Source organism: Pan troglodytes, chromosome 6 (assembly GCF_028858775.2).
Source record: "Pan troglodytes isolate AG18354 chromosome 6, NHGRI_mPanTro3-v2.0_pri, whole genome shotgun sequence".
Lineage (NCBI taxonomy): Eukaryota > Metazoa > Chordata > Mammalia > Primates > Hominidae > Pan > Pan troglodytes.
The window spans coordinates 22,389,201-22,408,319 of NC_072404.2; the positions used below are offsets into that span (position 1 = coordinate 22,389,201).

The following is a 19,119-nucleotide window of genomic DNA, read 5'->3' on the forward strand; positions in this document are numbered from 1 at the left end:
GACAATAACAAGGTAATAGTTCTGCCTAATACGCTGCACTATCCTGTGTACAACTGTAAATGCACTAATTGTGATTTGGGGGGTTTTAGATGTTAGGGATTTTTAACTTTAGGGATTTTGATTTTTATAAGTAATAACATTTGGGATTATGGCATTCGGGATTGCATCTTTGGGAATTATGGTTGGCACTGCTCTTTCTCTCCTGGATCGCTTATATTGCGGGAATCCAACTGCCATGTCATTATAACATTCAAGCAGTCCTCTGGAGTGGTCCATATTCTGAGGAACTGATGTCTCTTTCCAAAAGCCAGTACAGTGCAAGGCCTTCTGCCAACATATACTGCAGACACAGTTAAACTCGCAGATGACTACAGCGCTGGCTGTAAGCTTCACTGTACCTTCAAGCCAAAGACGTCTGAAACCAGAACCACCCAGATGAGCTGCTTCTGGATTTCTGGCCTGCAGAAATCATCTGAGATAATGCTTACTGTTGTTTCAAGCTGATGCATTTAGGGATAATTTGTTCCACAGCAACAGATAACTAATACAATATCCCACCGTAATCCAGGGTCCTTCGGTGGAGTCTCCAGCTAGCACTGAGAGGAGAGTCACAGTGCAGTTTCAAGGGTTCTTGAACAAGGCTACACCATCTGCAGCACAGAACTAGTCACTGTTTAAATAGCACATCTGGGCATGCTGCTGCATAGATTTTACTACTAACCGAAAGTCTGACCCTTGACCAAGCAGCTGTTTGACCAAAGCTACTCATCATGAACTGAGTACTATCAGATCCACCAAGCAATAACATTGGGTGGCAACAAGCCATTTCATGATGGAAATAGTATATTTGGCATCAGGTTTAAGGTGGCCCATAGTTGCATAAGAAGTATTAATTTTCAATCTGATTGAAGTAAGTTAAGGATGGGCTAATGTAATCTCTTGATTAACCACTAAAAGAATCATTTTCAAATGTGTAGTCTTTGATATTATATTCTTAATCCCACAGTTACTGAAAATAAAACATTTACTCCAATTTAAAAATGTCTAAGAAATTTTACTTCATCTGGTAAGAGGTAGAAATTATTTTTCTTTTTACAAAACTGTGTCAGCTGCATGAAAAAAAAGATGTGCTTTAGAACGCACTCCTCAATACTGGATATGTTATTCAACAATAAAGGGCTAATGAGTGGCCCTTCATTATTGTGAATGGGAAACATTGTATGAAATACCATTTCAGGAGAAACACAAAATAGAAGACATGATCTTTAAGTTACCTAAACCTCTGCCAAAATGGAATACATCATTATTGAGAGGGTATTTTAAATTAAGTTCTTTGCTTTAAACAAGAGACCCGGATGGGTGGCTCACACCTGTAATTTCAGCACTTTGGGAGGCTAAGACGGGTGGATTGTTTGAGCCCAGGAGTCTGAGACCAGCCTGGGCAACATGGCGAAACCCTGTCTCTTACTAAAAAAAAAAAAAAAAAAAAAAAAAAATTAAATCCGGGAATGGTGGCATGCACCTGTAGTTCCAACTACTTGGGAGGCTGAGGTGGGAGGATTGCTTGAGCCTGGGAAGCAGAAGTTGCAGTGAGCTGAGATCGCGCCATTACACTCCATCCTGGGTGACAAAGCTAAACCTTTTCTCAAAAAAAAAAAAAAGAGAGAGAGAAAGAGAGAAAAGAAAAAACAATAACAACACCACAACAAGATGACCATTCAAACTGTCTCAAGTGGAAGCATATTTATTTACAATGGAATTTCTCATGACTGGGAAACAAAAAATAATGATATGTAGATCTACAGAGGGTTTGGCTAAAAGCTAGGAACAGCAAATCTAGCTTAGCTGTTCCATTTACTAGATGCTACTTGGAAAAGTTAGTTGACCTGTCAAGGTTTTGATACCCTTTTACTTAAAACAATAATAGTAGTTACCTCATAGAGTCTCAGAGATTAAGTTAGATAATGTATGTCAAGTGCTAGGTAGACTGTCTTTCTTTAAGTACTCCATATATGTTAGCTATTACTATTATTCTTATCCCAAGGGCAGTTGTGCTCCTTGTGGACTGTACTTGGTGTTATGGACTGAATGTTTGTGTCCTCCCAAAACTCCTATGTTGAATTCTAATCCCCATTGTGATGGTATTTGGAGATGGAGCCTTTGGGAGGTAAATAGGTCATGAGGGTGGAGCCCTCATGAATTAGTCCCCTAAAAGAAGAGGCCAGAGAACCAGCTCATCCTACTTTTTCCACTTAAGTAACACAGTACTCTGTAGACCAGAAAGAGGATGTTCACCAAGAACTCAATCCTGCTGGAAACCTGATCTCAGACTTCCAGACTCCAAAACTGTGAGTAATAAGTATTTGTAGTTTTAACCACCCAGTCTATGGTAATCTGTAACAGCAGCTTGAATTGACTAAGACAAAAGATCTATTAGTAGGCTTCTCCAGAGAAACAGAACCAGTAGAATACACGCCTATCTAGAACTAGACATTCATTTTAAGGAATTGGCTTATGCCATTGTGGGGACTGGCAAGTTCAAAGTTTGTAGGGAAGCCAGAACTTCAGGTGTGAGTTGATGCTGCAATCTTGAGTTGGAAATCCACAGGACAGGCTGGCAGACTGACAGGCCTTTGTTGGGACTTTTTTTGGTCTGTAGCTGTTGGTGTTTCCATGTTTCCAGCTTCTTCAGCTCCAAGTCTGGGCTACATGAGGCAGGAAGAAAACCCAGAGAACTCAGCAGGTGTTGCTACGTGGAACCCTGGGTCCAGGATCCCTAGCCAGTCTACCTCCTCTCCAACTTTCACAGTCTTCTTATGTTTGTTTTATATACAATTTTTCTGGGGTTTTAGCTTTCCTTAGTGAGAACAATAGTGAAAAGTGTGTCTACTCCACCTTCCCAGGAGCAGAAGTATTCAGCTTATGTTTTAAATGTAGCTGAATGTTTCCTTTTGTGGTTTCTGGGTTTAGTATATTTATGAAGGCCTCCTTCATGCTAAAGTCATAAAGAATTCTCTCATGGTTTCTCCTGGGATTATTTTTTTCACATTAAAATCTTAACCATTTGGAATCATCAGATAAAGTGGTTTCGTGTGAGTACTTGAATTAGCTAGCTACATTGCTATGAAATGGTCAATTATGTAGCTACCTGATTTATTCTATGCAAAGTATGATCACCATTTGCCTTTGGCTATTTATAAAACTAGGACTTTAAAGGATATATACAACCAGCACTTCGAACCAGGCTAGAGCTACCTTTGGGGGAAAAATCTGCTCATCTACTGAAATAATTATGAGAGAAGAAAATTTCTTTTTACTAAATTAAGATATTGTCTTTGTCCATAGAAATGATGCTTCGATATTATCAAAGTTTACATAAACATGCCCTATTCCAATTTTAAATAAAGTTTTTTTCAAAATAAACATCAGTAAATAGGTGGAAAAACACTTCGTGTTCATTTTCTTTCCAACAAAAACAACTGCAATCTGTCGACCCAAAGAGTCAAACTCCGTAAAATATTTAAAGAGATTTATTCTAAGCCAAATATGAGTGAACATGGCCCGTGACACAGCCCTCAGGAGGTCCTGAGACCACGTGCCCAAGGTGGTTGGGGCACAGCTTGGTTTTATTTATTTTAGAGAGGCATGAGACCTCAATCAAACACATTTAAGAAATACATTGGTTTGGTTCAGAAAGGCAGGACAACTCAAAGCCGGGAACTTCCAGGCTATAGGTAAACTTAAACATTTTCTGGTTGACAATTGGTTGAGTTTGTCTAAAGACCTGGGATCCATAGAAGGGAATGTTCAGGTTACAGATAAAGGATTGTGGAGACCAAGTTTTATTGTGCTGTGAGGAGGAATCTCTCAGATAGCAGACTTCAGAGAGAGAGAGAGCAGGTTGTAAAACGTTTCTTATCAGACCTAAAGGGGTGCCTGGCTCTTAGTTGATTATCTCTTGGATCTGGAAAGAAAGGAAGGAAAACAAAGGGGGAAGGGGATTCTCTATAGAATGTGGATCCTTTCCACAAAACACTTCGCAGGGCAATTTCAAGGCATAGCAAGGAAATATATTTTGCGGTTAAATATTTTTTCCTTGTCTCATAATGTTATGTCACAGTCAGATTGAAAAGCGAGTCACAATATACAGGGTCAAATAAAACCCATCTGATGAGAATCCATGATTTGTAGGGCATGACTCCCCAGACCCCTTGGGTAGGAATTTGGACAAGATAAATAATCAGAGGTTAGTCCTTAAATCTAATTTGAAATTTGAACTGCCATTGTTAATTTTCTAAGAGAATATAATCATAAAATTCAAGTTATATGCCTTCATTTTTCTTTTACCTGTATTTGTATGTATTTAATTTTTGAAATTTGCTTTTGTTTTCTAGTTGCCACGTTATTAATAAGGATTCTTTGGTTCTAAGTGACAGAAATCCAAATGGGAAATGTATTTGCTCATGTAAGCAGACCTTGTAAACCCCAAGTGTGGACTCTGTCAGAGCCCACTGGATTCGACAGCTCAAATAAGCGTTTCCTCTCTGTATCCCTGTCTCACTGGTGTCCATTTAACAACTGCATTTTCAGGTGCCTTCACATGTCAGGGGTTATGGCCTCAGTTCTGAAGCCAAATCCTTGTACTTTACAATCTCTCCAAAGGAGAAACAAATAAAAATAATAATAAAAGCCCCCGTTCTTCAACTTCAGGAATGAAAAAAAACTCTGGGAATTGCTCTGATTGTCTTCATTGTGATCAAGGAGGCCAATCACTGCTGGCAACAACCATAAAACCACCTAAAAGGGAAGAGCCAGTTTCCACTCAAGAAGGGCACTAATTTGCTTCAGAAGTGGGGGAGACAGGATCTCCAGAAGATGAAAACACTGCAAGAATATCCACTAAAGAATTTCTGGCCAGGTGTGGTGGCTCATGCCTGTAATCCCGGCACTTTCGGAGGCCAAGGTGGGCGGATCACCTAAAGTCAGGAGTTTGAGACCAGCCTGGCCAACATAGTGAAACCCCTTCTCAACTAAAAAAAAATACATAAATTATCCCATCATGGTGGCAGGTGCCCATAGTCCCAGCTACTCAGGAGGCTGAGGCACGAGAATCTCTTGAACCCAGGAGGCGGAGGTTGCAGTGAGTTGAGATTGCGCCACTGCACTCCAGCCTGGGGGATAGAGTGAGGTTCTGTCTAAAAAAAAAAAAAAAAAAAAAAAAGAGAGAGAGAATTTCTATGATGTTTTATATTCAATAACATTAAAACTCAAGTAAACTCATATATATGAAAGTTGACCAAAAACAGTGATTTTTTTTTTTTAAGGGCCTTGGGAATATCCATTACACCCTGTAAAATAACAGCTTGTCTTCAACCCTGTATGATCTTCTGGCTGCAGGGATACTACAGTGAGGTTAACATGTTAAGAATGTACAATGTACTAGTTAAAACTGCAGACTCGCCAAGCACCAGCTCTACAATTTTGGATAAATTAGGCAACCTGTTTAAAGTTCCTCATCTGTGCTACTGGATAAAGTCTAATTCACAGGGTCATTGTGAATATTATACAAAATTATTTCAGGGATAGAGTAACTTTCACTGTTAGCTATTATTATTATCTACTGAATTAAAAAGCAGAATCTGATTTCTTAAACTAACTGGCCAATTCAATATTGCATTACAATCAGCTCTAGGTACCAGAAGTATTGGAATAGTAAGAGTATTCAAAATCCTTTAGGTCCTATTTTTGTTTGAGAAGAGTTTTTTGATAGTATATTGAAAACAATTCAACATGGGAAAAAAATGTTGACCATGTGTTCTGTTGGTATTATAATGGAAAATGCTGTTTTAGATAATTTATGATAATCAGAACCAACCCCATTTTCTGACCACCCCTTTCTTAACATACATCTAAGGAAATTTTTGATATTGATATGGCTTATGCTTGAATTTCTCTTTGTCCAGTGTTAAAGTTCCTATTCATGCCAGCTCTGTTAGTTCTGATTCATTTAGTAATTCATGACAATAAAGGAGAAAAGTACCTCTACGTTGCCACTGCTATTTATTTTCCTAATTCTGTTACCAGGGCGGTCCCGGAGATACAGCTGAGGAAGCTCATTATTTTCTTAAACAGCTTTCTTTTTTTCTATTCTCTTTTACTTAAAGTCCTTTTAAGCCTGCTTAAAAGGACTCCTTGTGGTCCAGGAGTTTCAGGACCCTTCGCCAATTACTACAGGAAGATAAGGCCTGAGTGAAACTCAGCAAACCAGAAGCAGAGACTCCTTGCTACCTTTAGATCATTAGCATATCATTATAATGCTAAGCTTCTCACCCAGAGGAGAATCGCTGCCTTTTCTGAACGTGGGGTGTATGGAGACACGTTTATGATGTATGCCTGTACATCTGGAGTTCCTCTCTGAATATGCTTACCTATCTTCCACCCAACATCTAACTCCTTAAAGTTCCCCAGCTTCCCACAGCTTGGGAGGAAGGTGTCTTTAGAGCAAGAGCTCTCTGCTTTTCCATTCCTGGCCAGGAATAAAACCTGCCTGCCTTTTTTCCCCCAAATGTATGTTCTTTTTTGCAGCTAATGCAGAGCAGGGAAATAACTCAGTTTACTGGCTGACAATTTCTTCTGCTTTTCCACAACCCTCCATGGTATGCAAAGACAGGGGCCATGCCCTCTTGCCAGAGTCCTCCACAGCATGTGACAGAGTGGGGTGAAGAAAAGGAGAATTGATGGCAACACAAACATTACAAAAAATCACTAAAATCCGGGAACTCAGGTAAAAAGCATGTCAGTGGGAGAGCGAGGGCTGGGAGGGCTCCTTTACTACCTAAAGATAAATGTTCATCAGTGTGTGTATAGATGAAGTACTTGGATGAATGATTTTATTTTTTTCGGAGGGAGGCTTGTCATGATTAACAAATTCAGTCTAAATTCGCTTGCTGAATTCCTAACCAGTTAACCCTCAACATTGAATTTACTCAAAGTCATCCTAGAGCCAGCATGGTATAGGGTGTGTGTGGTATAGGGTATATGTTTGGGCTAGGAAAAAAATAATGGAGTGTCAGGAAGATAAAGATCCACAAGATAGGCTGGGCACAGTGGCTCACGCCTGTAATCCCAGTGTTTTGGGAAGCCGAGGCAGGTGGATCACCTAAGGTCAGGAGTTTGAGACTAGCCTGGCCAATATGGTGAAACCCCATCTCTACTAAAAACACGAAAATGGCCGGGCGCAGTGGCTTATGCCTGTAATCCCAGCACTTTGGGAGGCCGAAGTGGGTGGATCACGACGTCAGGAGATCGAGACCATCCTGGCTCACATGATGAAACCCCGTCTCTACTAAAAATGCAAAAAATTAGCTGGCGTGAACTGGGGAGGCAGAGCTTGCAGTGAGCCGAGATTGCACCACCGCACTCCAGTCTGGACAACAGAGCGAGACTCTGTCTCAAAACAAACAAAAAAAAGTACAAAAATTAACTGGGCGTGGTGGCGGGCACCTGTAATCCCAGCTACTCAGGAGGCTGAGGCAGGAGACTCACTTGAACCTGAGAGGCGGAGGTCACAGTGAGCTTGAGATAGTGCCATTTCACTCCCGTGTGGGCGACAAGAGCCAAACTCCATTTCAAAACAAAAACAAACAAACAAACAAACAAAATCCACAAGATAGAATTTGATCAGCAAAGTGAGGTGAGAATTCTAGTCATTTTGTTCTGCAATTGTACATATTAAAATAATTATTACTTTGCTGTTCTCCAATATTTGTCAAGTTCCCTATTATTTTTTAAGTTCTCTAATACTTCTCTAATATTTGCCACTCCCCAACAAATTATAAAACAAGATGAGTTGTTTATATTTGTAGGCACAATTTATTTTAAAATCCACACAAGAAACTCAGAAATGCAGCATTATCTTCAGACATCACATTCTAGCTCTGTTTAAATACCACATATGCTAAAAACTGACGCCAGGACATTCTCTAAATGAGTTACAAATCAGTTTCTGGAAAGGAAATGCTCCGTGAAAAGCTTATAGCAAGATAACTCAGGCTTTCAGGTGGAGTATGGCACGTGAATTAGCCTTACAGTAATTGTGTACATAGTATGTTTAGTCATTATTGAATCAAAAGTTTCAGGAAGTACCTTTTTTAATGCATACGCTGAGAGAACCGTCAATATGCCTTTGTTCCTGCTAAGGGATCTGCCATTCTGGAGGTACAAATACTGCAGATAGAATATCACCGCAGGACTACGTCAAGTTCAGAGTGTTCAGGATCATTTCTATATAAAACTACAATTAGCTGAACTATGGCAAAGGTCCTTGAACATAAAGCCTTTCTTCATTTCATTGCATCTTAATAAGTAGAATGCCACTACAGTAAATGCTGCTTATATGTATTTTATTCACATATAAGTTATGATTTTTCTAACTACCCTCTGTAGCTATAGATTTTTCCCTTCCTGAAAATCTCTCTTCCACACCTGTTCTGCTTGTCCCTTTGTTCCCTAAAGCCTGTATTTTTTCTTTAAGGGGATCTATTTTCCTTTGAAACAATTGCTGGAAAGCCAGCCTCAGAAAGGGAATAGGAATGTTTTTCCTGTATTTTGAAACAAAAAATTTTCCATAGGAATATCCATTCAATTATAGAACAGAAATCAATAGGAAATTAGGGCATGGTCAACAGGGGTTTGCTTGAAAACCTCTATTCTATGAAATGTGGAATCCTGCCATGGTGCCACGCAGGTATAACAAGGCGAGGACAATGCATTCCCATGAGTTTTCCAGCTTCTTGCAGGGTGAGGACCATCCACACTGGCACTTGCTCTGGCTTTTACTCCTCAGACACCTGTGGCCCTGCAGGAGCATCCTGGAAGCCTTCCAACTCAGCTTCGCTTTCAAGAGATTCTTTCTTTCCTTCCCCGGAATCTTCAGGAATGGAATCCTTTTGAGAAATACCTACTTCAGCCTCTGGTTGCTCTTCATTAACACAGTTAGAATTGACATCAAGTTTGCCGTCTGATTAAAAAAAGAAGAAGATATTTTGCTCCTACCATGTGTCAGACACTCTTCTCAATGCTTTACATGTATTATTTAATCTTCCCATCAACTACATGAGGTATATTAGTATCTCTACTGTCATCGCTAACATTATTTTACAAATGAGAAAACTGAGAAGAGAGAGGTTTGGTAACTTGCTGCAAGTTTCCTGGCTAGTGAAACAGCAGAACCAGCATTTGAACTCAGGCCGCTGGCTCCAAAGCCATCTCTAAATCAAGATTGTTGCTTGGGATTTGACAAAGCCTGTATTTGAATACAGCTTTTCTGTGAATTTATTTGATGTCCTTGGAGAGGTAATTGCCTGCATGAAGTTGTTTCCCTTGTCTATAATATGCAGGTAATAAAGGCTATCCTACATTGGTGAAGAATAAAGTTGTCTGTAACATTTAGAGCAGTGTTTGCTGCATGAATGATGCTTAACAACTGGGAGTGCCCATTCTACTGACAATCTTATTCTCCCTCAATAGTGTGTTAGTAATGAACATTTGTTACTTTCTGTCCTTAGCACATAGAATAAAAAAGTTTGGTCAAGAAAACAAGAGAAGGCATGGCAGTCAGAAAGCCTGACTATTCTCTTAAGGATAAATGGTTTAATTGTGTACAAACCATTTAATTCCACTGAGAGTATATCTCAACCCAGTAGTAAAGGGGATATGGTTCCTTGAGAGACGGAGGCAGAAATGCCTGGTATCAGAATAACCGAGGCATCTTTTTCAAATTACATGCACTCCCCCAGAACATATGATATATTCTCTGGAATGAGACATGAGGGTGGGGGCAGTTCTCCTCTCCAATCTGATAATCACTGCTGAAGCAACTCACTATTTCTGATGAAAATGGGTCACAAAACCTCAAGAGGGATGGAGAAAAAAATAATACAAAATTCACTGCTCTGACACTTGTAGAAATTTGATCTGTATATTAGATCTGCAATTTAATGAATGATTTATAAATATACTCTGTAATTTCACCTGTAGTTCTGAAATTTAATTAAGGAATTTAAAGGCTTCCATCCTTAAAATCTTCTGGTAGCCATTAGTGGAAATTTAATTAATTCCCTTATTCAAAGACTTTAAAATCCTTCATGAGCAGAATATAAGTTAATACCCATTAAGGGTCCCATTGTTCCAGGGCAGTCACCTAAGCTAGAATGTAAAATATGAAATAAGCTACATCCCTCAGAATTTGATGTCTCTGTTTTCCAGTGATGTCCAGGCTGACTATATCCTAAGAACTTAAAAACGGGACACATTTAAATTTAAATGTGATTCTTACATCGGTCACTCCTGAGCTCCTATGGCTTCCAGAGAAGACGCAGTTTCAGTGTGTTAAGATCACCTATCATCTCTCTCTCCACTAAAAAGCAGAGTGAACTCGGTTTTTATATACATACGGTTTTCCTCTTGTCTCTTTTCTTTGGCAGCCTCCAACTGTTGCTTTTCGTAAATGTCCTTCAGATTCTTACAGATTTTCTTATGAGTAAACCAGTGTGTTTTCTGGCAGGTTTGATCACAATATATTACCTGAAAGCAATTGTTGGTTTATTTTCATTTCCAGAGCTTGGGTTGTATGATTTCCTAACTATGACTAAACCAAGAACTAAGCTATAAAAATGTCATTTTCCATACTTTATTTTAAAACCATAATATGTGGTTGATATAGTTTGGATGTTGTCCCCTCTAAATCTCATACTGAATTGTGATCCCAAATGTTGGAGGTGGGGCCTAGTGGGAGGTGATAGGATCATGGGGGCGGTTTTCTCATGAACAGTTTAGCACCCTTCCCTTGGTGCTGTCCTCACAATACTGAGTGAGTTCTTACAAGATCTGGTTGTTCAAAAGTATGTGGCAACTCCCCCACCTCCTCTTGCTCCAGCTCCTGCCATGTGACATGCCTGCTCCCCCTTCACCTTCCACCATAATTGAAGGCTTCCTGAGACCTCAGCAGAAGCTGAGCAGATGCCCATGCCATGCTTCCTGTACACCTTCAGAACCGTGAGCCCATTACACCTCTTTTCTTTACAAATGACCCAGTCTTAAGTATTTCTTTATAGCAACGTAAGAACGGCCTAACACAGTATCTTTGTATTGATTTAGATTTATAGTTTGTAGCTTTATTTTAAAACAATAATGAATATATAACAAACAGTCTACCAAAGACTTTAGCAAATAGCTTATTATGAACCCGCTATGTGCCAGAATTGGTACAGTACAATGACAAGGAAGATAGAGTTGCCCCAAAGGTAGCTAGCATCAAGAAAAAGAAAGATATGGAAGAAGGGAGAGAGGCAGGCACCTAAATACATAATTTCTTAACACAGTACAGGATGTAAGAGTGATGGAGGCATAGAGGAAGCAGCAACTCACTCTAGCTGTGGTGAGTCAAGGTAGACAGAAAAATGGGAAAGAAGAATTCTAACTGGAGAAAATATCTAGTACAAAAATGCAGGAACAGGGAAGTGAATGCTATGTTCAAGAACAGCAAGAAGTTTTTGTAAATGGCCTTATATTTTTGCAAGTAGGGGTGGAAAGGAGATGGGAATGAATGTTATTAAACACTTACTATATGCCAAGCACTGTGGTAGGCCCTTATACATATATTGTATTATTGGCCCCAATTCTTCATTCATCCTTGCATTCATACACTTTCTCACATGATTTCAAAGTTCTCTGCACTGAAGGGGAGGAGACTTGACTTCAGATTGGGCCATGTAATTTGTTTCAACCAACAGCATGAAACAACATGGCAATTTCAAGGCTAGTCCTTGAGAGGTCTTCTGTGTTTCTACCTGCCCATGTGTACCTTTGCTATTGCCGTGACAACATGCTCAGCCTAGCCTGCTAGTACAAAAAGGATGAGAGTCACATGGAGCACAACTGCCCCAGCTGAGAACAGCCAACCACAAATGTGAGAGAAAGACTAAATGATTATCATTTTAAGCACTGAGTTTTAGTGTGTTTTTATAAGCAGTAATAATTAACCAACACAAATAGTTTGATTTAATTATGGAATTTCATTTAATTCAGGAAACAGGTTCAGAGAAGTAAGTCATTAAACAAGATGAAGCTGAAGAAGTAGGTTACAGCAGATTATAATGGGTTTCGTACAACATGCTGGAGAATTTCAACCTTAAAGTCAACAGGCAGTTGATGCTACCTATGGGATTAAGTGAATGTACGGACACATGCATGTGTCCAGTATCTGGATATGAGAACAACACAATCAGATATGCCTTTTACAAAGACAATTCTGGCAGAAGGGGGCAGTATAGTCCATAGGGATTAAAGACTGGTAACAGTCAGAAACTATAGTTTTACAAGGATATGTTGACGAAGAGACTGTTATTAAAGTCAACATCAGAAGAGTAAAGAATGTATATTTATGAACTGTCCTATTCTAGGTTTCACATCTGTACCAGCCTTGGTCTCGTGCCCCACAGAAAACCTTTCTCTTATTTTCTCATATTCATTCATTCATATCCTTTCTTTCCATGAGGTGATCAGCAAAGAGGCAAAGGAAGACTGGCAGTTTAGCAGAAGACAGACACAGTAAAGAACTATATTGATCCTATTAATTCTTTTCCAAAACTACTTTTTAAGTATTAAATAGAATATTTTCATTACTAGAATTTATTAGAAAACTAATGTCCACTCTTACAGAATATTAAAACTCAATCATCAGCTTGGCTGCATCTAAACCAGAGGTCAATGAAATAAAAAGAACTCCATTCTTACCATTTTGCAAACTGAACATCTTTTACTTGCTCCCTTTTCTCCACAGGTAGTGCAAAATTCCACATCCACAAAACCCACCTGGCCAGTGATGGCTTGGGTAAGGACGGAGAATGCAGTGGGATCAGAACCCTAGAGTGGGCATGAAGAGGAGAAAAAAAAAATTCTGAAATCACCATGGAAACACTACAGAGGTATCAGCCCACGGACACTGCCGTCCTACAATGTGACACAAAAAGGAAGAAACCATTAAGGCTATAGATTACACAGGCTTTAAGACAAAATGACAAAAATCTTTTAGAATATACCATTTTCTGTACAAAACATACGAAAAGTCAGTCATATGTCCAGATAATTAAAGAGAAAAAAACACCCTTAATCTAGAACAAAAGTATTTTTCCAATGAGGATAATTCAGTAAGCCCATAGCGTTTCAGATTTAGGACAATAACTCCAGAGCAGAATTTTTTTCTGAGAACTGACATCCAGAAAATATTCATAGTCCGTGAGACAATTATAGGGCACATCAAAAATGTTTAACTATCTTAATTCCGAAAAGTTTAGTACAATCTAAGTATTTTAAAGACAATATATTTAAACTCATTTACTTGATGTTGGCTTGCAATTCAAATAAATTATCACCATTATAATTGGTATGTTCCAAATTTGTTAAGAAACACACATGCAGCAATTGAATCAAAGTATTAAGAAAAACCAAATGTGTGAAACTTATTACTAGTGGGCAACGGAAAATTAAAACAGGTTAAAAAATATTTATAATTTTTATTTATTTTTATTTTTTTGAGATGGAGTCTCACTCTGTCACCCGGCTGGAGGTGCAGTGGCTCGATCTTGGCTCACTGCAACCTCCGCCTCCCAGGTTCAAGCGATTCTCCTACCTCAGCCTCCTCAGTAGCTGGGATTGCAGGTGCCCGCCACTACGCCCAGCTAATTTTTTGTACTTTTTTTTTTTTTTTGAGACGGAGTCTCGCTCTGTCGCCCAGGCTAGAGTGCAGTGGTGTGATCTCTGCTCACTGCAAGCTTTGCTTCCTGGCTTCATGCCATTCTCCTGCCTCAGCCTCCCAACTAGCTGGGACTACAGGCACCCGCCACCACGCCCAGCTAATTTTTTTGTATTTTTAGTAGAGATGGGGTTTCACCGTGTCAGCCAGGATGGTCTTGATCTCCTGACCTTGTGATCTGCCTGCCTCGGCCTCCCAAAGTGCTGGGATTACAGGTGTGAGCCACCACACCTGGCCAATTTTTTGTAATTTTAGTAGAGACAGGGTTTCACCATGTTGGCCAGGCTGGTCTCAAACTCCTGACCTCGTGGTTCGCCCGCCTTGGCTTCCCAAAGTGCTGGGACTACAGGCATGAGCCACCGCGCCTGGCCTATAAACTCTTTTTTACAAAGAAAATTATAAGGGGCTGGGTGTGGTGGCTACCGCCTGTAATCCCAGTACTGTGCGAGGCCAAGGCAGGCAGATCATTTGAGGTTAGGAGTTTGAGAGCAGCCTGACCAACTTGGTGAAGCCCCGACTCTACTGAAAATACAAAAATTAGCCAGGCATGGTGGCACGCCTGTAGTCCCAGCTACTTGGGAGGCTGAGGCAGAAGGATCACCTGAGTCCGGGAGGCAGAGGTTGCAGTAAGCCGAGATCGTGTCACTACATTCCAGCCTTGGTGACAGTGCAAGACCTTGTATTTAAAAAAAAAAAAAAAATTATAAGGGTAAGCATTTATCTGTCTGAGACGATGCTACTAAAACCTATTTAGCAAAAAATAATCACAGCGTTTCTATTTTTCTTACCTACTCCTAATAGTTCTTTGTTCTGAGTTTTTCAAATTTGTTCATTTGTTCCAAACCAGCATTTTGACACTCTTTATAATTTTCATTTTCATTTGAGTATTTGCTTTTTCTTCCTAAGAATATTTGTTTTTATATTATCTTACCAACTGTACATAATAGAGGTTTAAAAATATCACCTGGTAACAATGTCCTACACTGTTCTGTATACTCAAGATAGTCAAAGAAAATATTCAAAGATTCAAGAAGTATTTTAAAAGTAGCACTCATTTTGAAACTACCATGTTCTTCTTGAATACAAATAATAATGACTGGGTCTGCTTTCACATGAAAGTGCTACGAATTCTCTTTTGTGCTGAGCCTTGAGACAGGCAGAAGCCAGAGTTCCACAGCAGCAGAGGGAACCAAAAGCTGAGCAGGAGGGCCCAGGCATTAGCACTGTCAGAAAACAACACAGTGAAGCTCACAGCAGCCAGCCCTGAGAACCATCGTACGCGGGGAAAAGGTTGGGCATCACTTCAGAGGGTTAGAACTTGCAGAATATGAAAACCAATTAGGCAGTAAACAATGGCTGTGATACGCACAATCACAAGCATTTGGGATGAAGTTTTCCAGACAGAAGAACATAAAACTCTCAAAGAACAAAAATGTTTAAAGAAAAGTCTTTCTAAAATGCATTAAATACTATCTTAACTTTATTATAAACCTTTTCTTGATGACTCAGATCACTGGGATAAACATTAATCATTATACTCTAGGCCGGGTATGGTGGCTCACGCCTGTAATCTCAGCACTTTGGGAGGCCAAGGCGGGCAGATCACTTGAGGTCAGGAGTTCAAGATCAGCCTGGCCAACATGGTGAAAACCCGTCTTTACTAAAAATGCAGAAACATTAGTCGGGCATGGTGGTGTGTGCCTGTAGTCCCCGCTACTCGGGAGGCTGAGACATGAGAATCGCTTGAACCCGGAAGACTGAGGTTGTAATGAGCTGAGATTGCGCCACTGCACTCCAGCCTGGGTAACAAAGCAAGACCCCCCTCAATAAATAAATAAAAAAAATAATAATTATACTCTATAAATTCTAATTACATTATTCTATTATATGGAGCTAGGATAACTTGTTGACCACAATATTGACCTGCTTTTTTTTTTTTTTTTTTTTAAAGAACTCTGGGTTGCTGTTTTAGTTTTTCTGTTTTTTCCCAGGAAGGTAAAAGGTCAGCAACCACTTGTGAGTGCTGGAAATCCCACATAACAGGTACTGCTAGTTGCTTCTCTGATATCAATTCTCCCAGCTTCCTCAGTAACAGAAGTGTAATTTTGTTCAGAGCAGGAGTGTTTAGAAAAGCCAAAAAAAAAAATTTTCCTGGACTCCTGTGTAGCTAAGGAAAGTCATGTGACACAGGCAGAGGGCTTCTGGGAGAGCTTATGTTTTCCAGATATAGACCCCTTTGCTCTTCCTGCCTGCCTGGGATAGGAATGTGAGCTGGAGGAGGAACATCAAATGCCTCGTAACCATGAGATCATAAGTATGCATATGAGAACCTACACAGCTAAGGAATATTGGAAGGGAAAGATGAGAAAGTGTTTGGGTCCCCAAACTATTTTTAAGTCACTATGCCAGACCTAGTCTGCCTACCTTTGGGCATCTATGTATATGTGAATACATAAACCCTCATCTATTTAATTCATGGTTGGTTGGGCTTTGATATGTGCTGCCAAGACACATTTGTAATTGACAAATCATAATTTGCTAACTTTATTCTTCCAAAAGCATAAACACTAAATAGCCAACTATATTAAAAAGTATGAGTAAAGAAACTCTTGAAAATAGGGGGAGCACACATGAACAAATTAATGCATGAGCTTTATGAGATGGTCTTGTCTGCTCAGGTCTTTCTTGTTTATTTTATGGCTCTGACTAGGTGAATTCTTAATGTACAAAGGAGCATCTGGAGCCCACTTGAAGCCCTGATGTTCCACACTGAGAATGACATAACAACCCAGAGAGAAGGCACAGAGAAGGGAACCAGATTTGCCAGAGGGAGGGAGGAAGCCATGGATGGGACTGGTCTTAGGATCAATTTCTTGCCTGATAGACAAAAGCTGATCAAGTTTTTGATTGAAACGTATAAAAGCATGAATGGGTATAGATAGGGTAAACAAAAACCTATTCAAAATAGAAAAGGTGGCTGGGCACAGTGGGTCATGCCTGTAATCCCAGCACTTTGGGAAGCCGAGGTGGGTAGATCACCTGAGTCAGGAGTTCGAGACCAACCTGGTCAACATGGTGAAATCCCATCTCTACTAAAAATACAAAAATTAGCTGGGCGTGGTGGCGCGCACCTATAGTCCCAGCTACTCAGGAGGCTGAAGCAGGAGAATCGCTTGAACCTGGGAAATGGAGGTTGCAGTGAGCTCAGATTGTGCCACTGCACTCCAGCCTAGGCGACAGAAACAGACTCTGTCGCAAAATAGAAAAGGCCAAATAAATTAAAATATATGACAAATGAATAGTAAGTAATTTAAATAACAGATAAAGTTAACAAAATGCACTTATATAGTGGGTAAGTATAAATAGGTTTTAAGTATGGACATTTTCTAATCAGAGGCATTAAGGTGGATTATAGGAAGCTGAGGCATACTTTGAGATTGTTATCAGGAACCACAGTGAGCCTTCCCATGGCTTATCCCACTACCTCCCCACTGCCTGGACACTATCCCCCTAGGCGATCAATTCATACTTGCATCTGGTGTATGACTTTGTGCTGGTAATTCATATAGCTACAAGTGTACATGTGTGTACCTATATTACATAGTGGATGTACTTAAAATGTAAGTTTCTACCCTAACCATCTACATTTCAACATAGGGACGTCCTGTTTATGAAACTATGAACCATAATAAGGTAAGAAGAGGATCGTGAGATGGGAAAGAAATAAACAGGAACAGGTTTGGCAGGCAAACCTATCTCCACCTTTGTTCCTAAAAATATTCTGAAATAATAAAAATAAACACTAAAGAGAACTTGCCTTTAACAATACAATATGTGGGAATTAGGTTTTACTGATAGAGTCAACTTAGGTGAGAGGAGCCTTACAATTTCAACAGGAGCAATGCTTCGAACCAGCTGCTGGAGGAGTGTAGCTTCACAGTAAGGAAATTTTCTGATACTTTCTCTAATGATCTTTTCTTGATACACTGGAAAGCCATCAGAAGCTCGGCCTTTTAACAAGCTGAAAGATATTTTTTAAAGAGTAATTGGAGTTGAATCACTAAGCATTCTCTCCTAGTTGAACCCAACAGTTTTTAGTAGTTTCTTCTGTTACTTATGATTTTCTTTGTCTCTTCAAATCATGATGACGGGCTCAATTCAAATTGCTGTTCAACCTATATGTTAGGCTAGGCCTTATAAGGTTTTCCAGCCCATTAAATGAATATGCAAAGGTGACTACCACCATAAAACACACTAAACACTGTTATCAGATTAGCTAGTTACTTATTACCATGTCAGTTATCTGTACTAAGAATGAAAACTCTCATAGAGCCACACCCTTCAGACTTAGTTCCCTTTTCTAGGTGAGGATGCAAGAGAATTTGATCTCTGGTGGTCAGAGAAGCAGCACAACACACAGCTCTCCAAGATACAGTAACAGAGACACCCTGGATGCCATTACAAATCTAGGGCTGCGACCTAGGGCATAAAATATTCTCAAATTTGGACTTGGGCCACTTTCTCGCGGTGTGATCTTACACATGTTATTTAACCTCTCCAAACCTCAGATTCCTCATCTGTAAATTGCTGGTAACAACAAAAACATCACAGTAAAGGATACAGAACTGAATAATCACTCAATATAAGTATAATATTATTCTCTGTTTGTCAAAGACTAAATGTGATTCCAACAACAGCAATTGCTGCCAAAATGTTTAATTTTGAAACACATAATAATGAGGCTTCATATTAAAAAAAATATTCACTTGAGTGTATTTTATAAACAACATAGTAAAAAGAGTACCTTTTGATCAAGGTGTCCAGTTTATTCTCTCCATCTTTTAAGAAGTTAATGCATTTCTGAAAGATACAGCTTATGTAATGCATCTTCATAGCCAATACTTCATTCATGTCTCTTTGCTTCATACATTTCTCACAAATCAAATCCATCACTCTGTAGCATTTATTCAGGGCTGCTTCTTCTGTCAGCAGAGGATTCTCATTTACAAGCATCACGATCTAGAGGAAATCCCGGTGGACTCAGGTATTAAAGGAGAGACTTGTCCATGTACAAATTAGGTAGTCCATTTAGTTGATTTCAAAAGATTACCAAAGAAAGCCTTCCTTAGGATCATGAAGTTATTATGTTATTTGTTAGAATGCAAATTACCCAGAACTTATAGAACTAATATAGAAAGACCCGAAAATAGTGGAATCTCTTTAACTCTGTATATCAAAGTTATAATGTGATCTTCCATCTACCTACACCAGAGTGCCAGTATGCCACTCAAGAGCACATGATTTTA

The 19,119-nt window shown here is 39.5% G+C and overlaps 1 protein-coding gene and 1 long non-coding RNA gene across 3 annotated transcripts in view; one reads left to right on the forward strand and one right to left on the reverse strand.

Annotated features, from left to right (window-relative positions):
• Positions 1-2,162: 2,162 nt before the first annotated feature.
• On the forward strand, positions 2,163-15,856 carry LOC107975715 (uncharacterized). Its single transcript, XR_001719097.4, has 3 exons — positions 2,163-2,348; positions 12,842-12,986; positions 15,765-15,856. It is a non-coding gene; the product is annotated as an uncharacterized LOC107975715 (long non-coding RNA).
• Positions 7,850-19,119, reverse strand: part of ANKMY2 (ankyrin repeat and MYND domain containing 2) — a 46,636-nt gene continuing 35,366 nt past the window's right edge. For both annotated transcript variants that reach the window (XM_518981.7, XM_009452700.4), the window contains 5 exons: positions 18,618-18,832; positions 17,699-17,834; positions 12,796-12,924; positions 10,455-10,584; positions 7,850-9,019 (listed from right to left, as the gene is read on the reverse strand). In XM_518981.7, coding sequence (XP_518981.2) covers positions 8,835-9,019; positions 10,455-10,584; positions 12,796-12,924; positions 17,699-17,834; positions 18,618-18,832 — 795 coding nt within the window. In that variant the 3' untranslated portion in view covers positions 7,850-8,834. The remainder of the gene's footprint in view (positions 9,020-10,454; positions 10,585-12,795; positions 12,925-17,698; positions 17,835-18,617; positions 18,833-19,119) is intronic.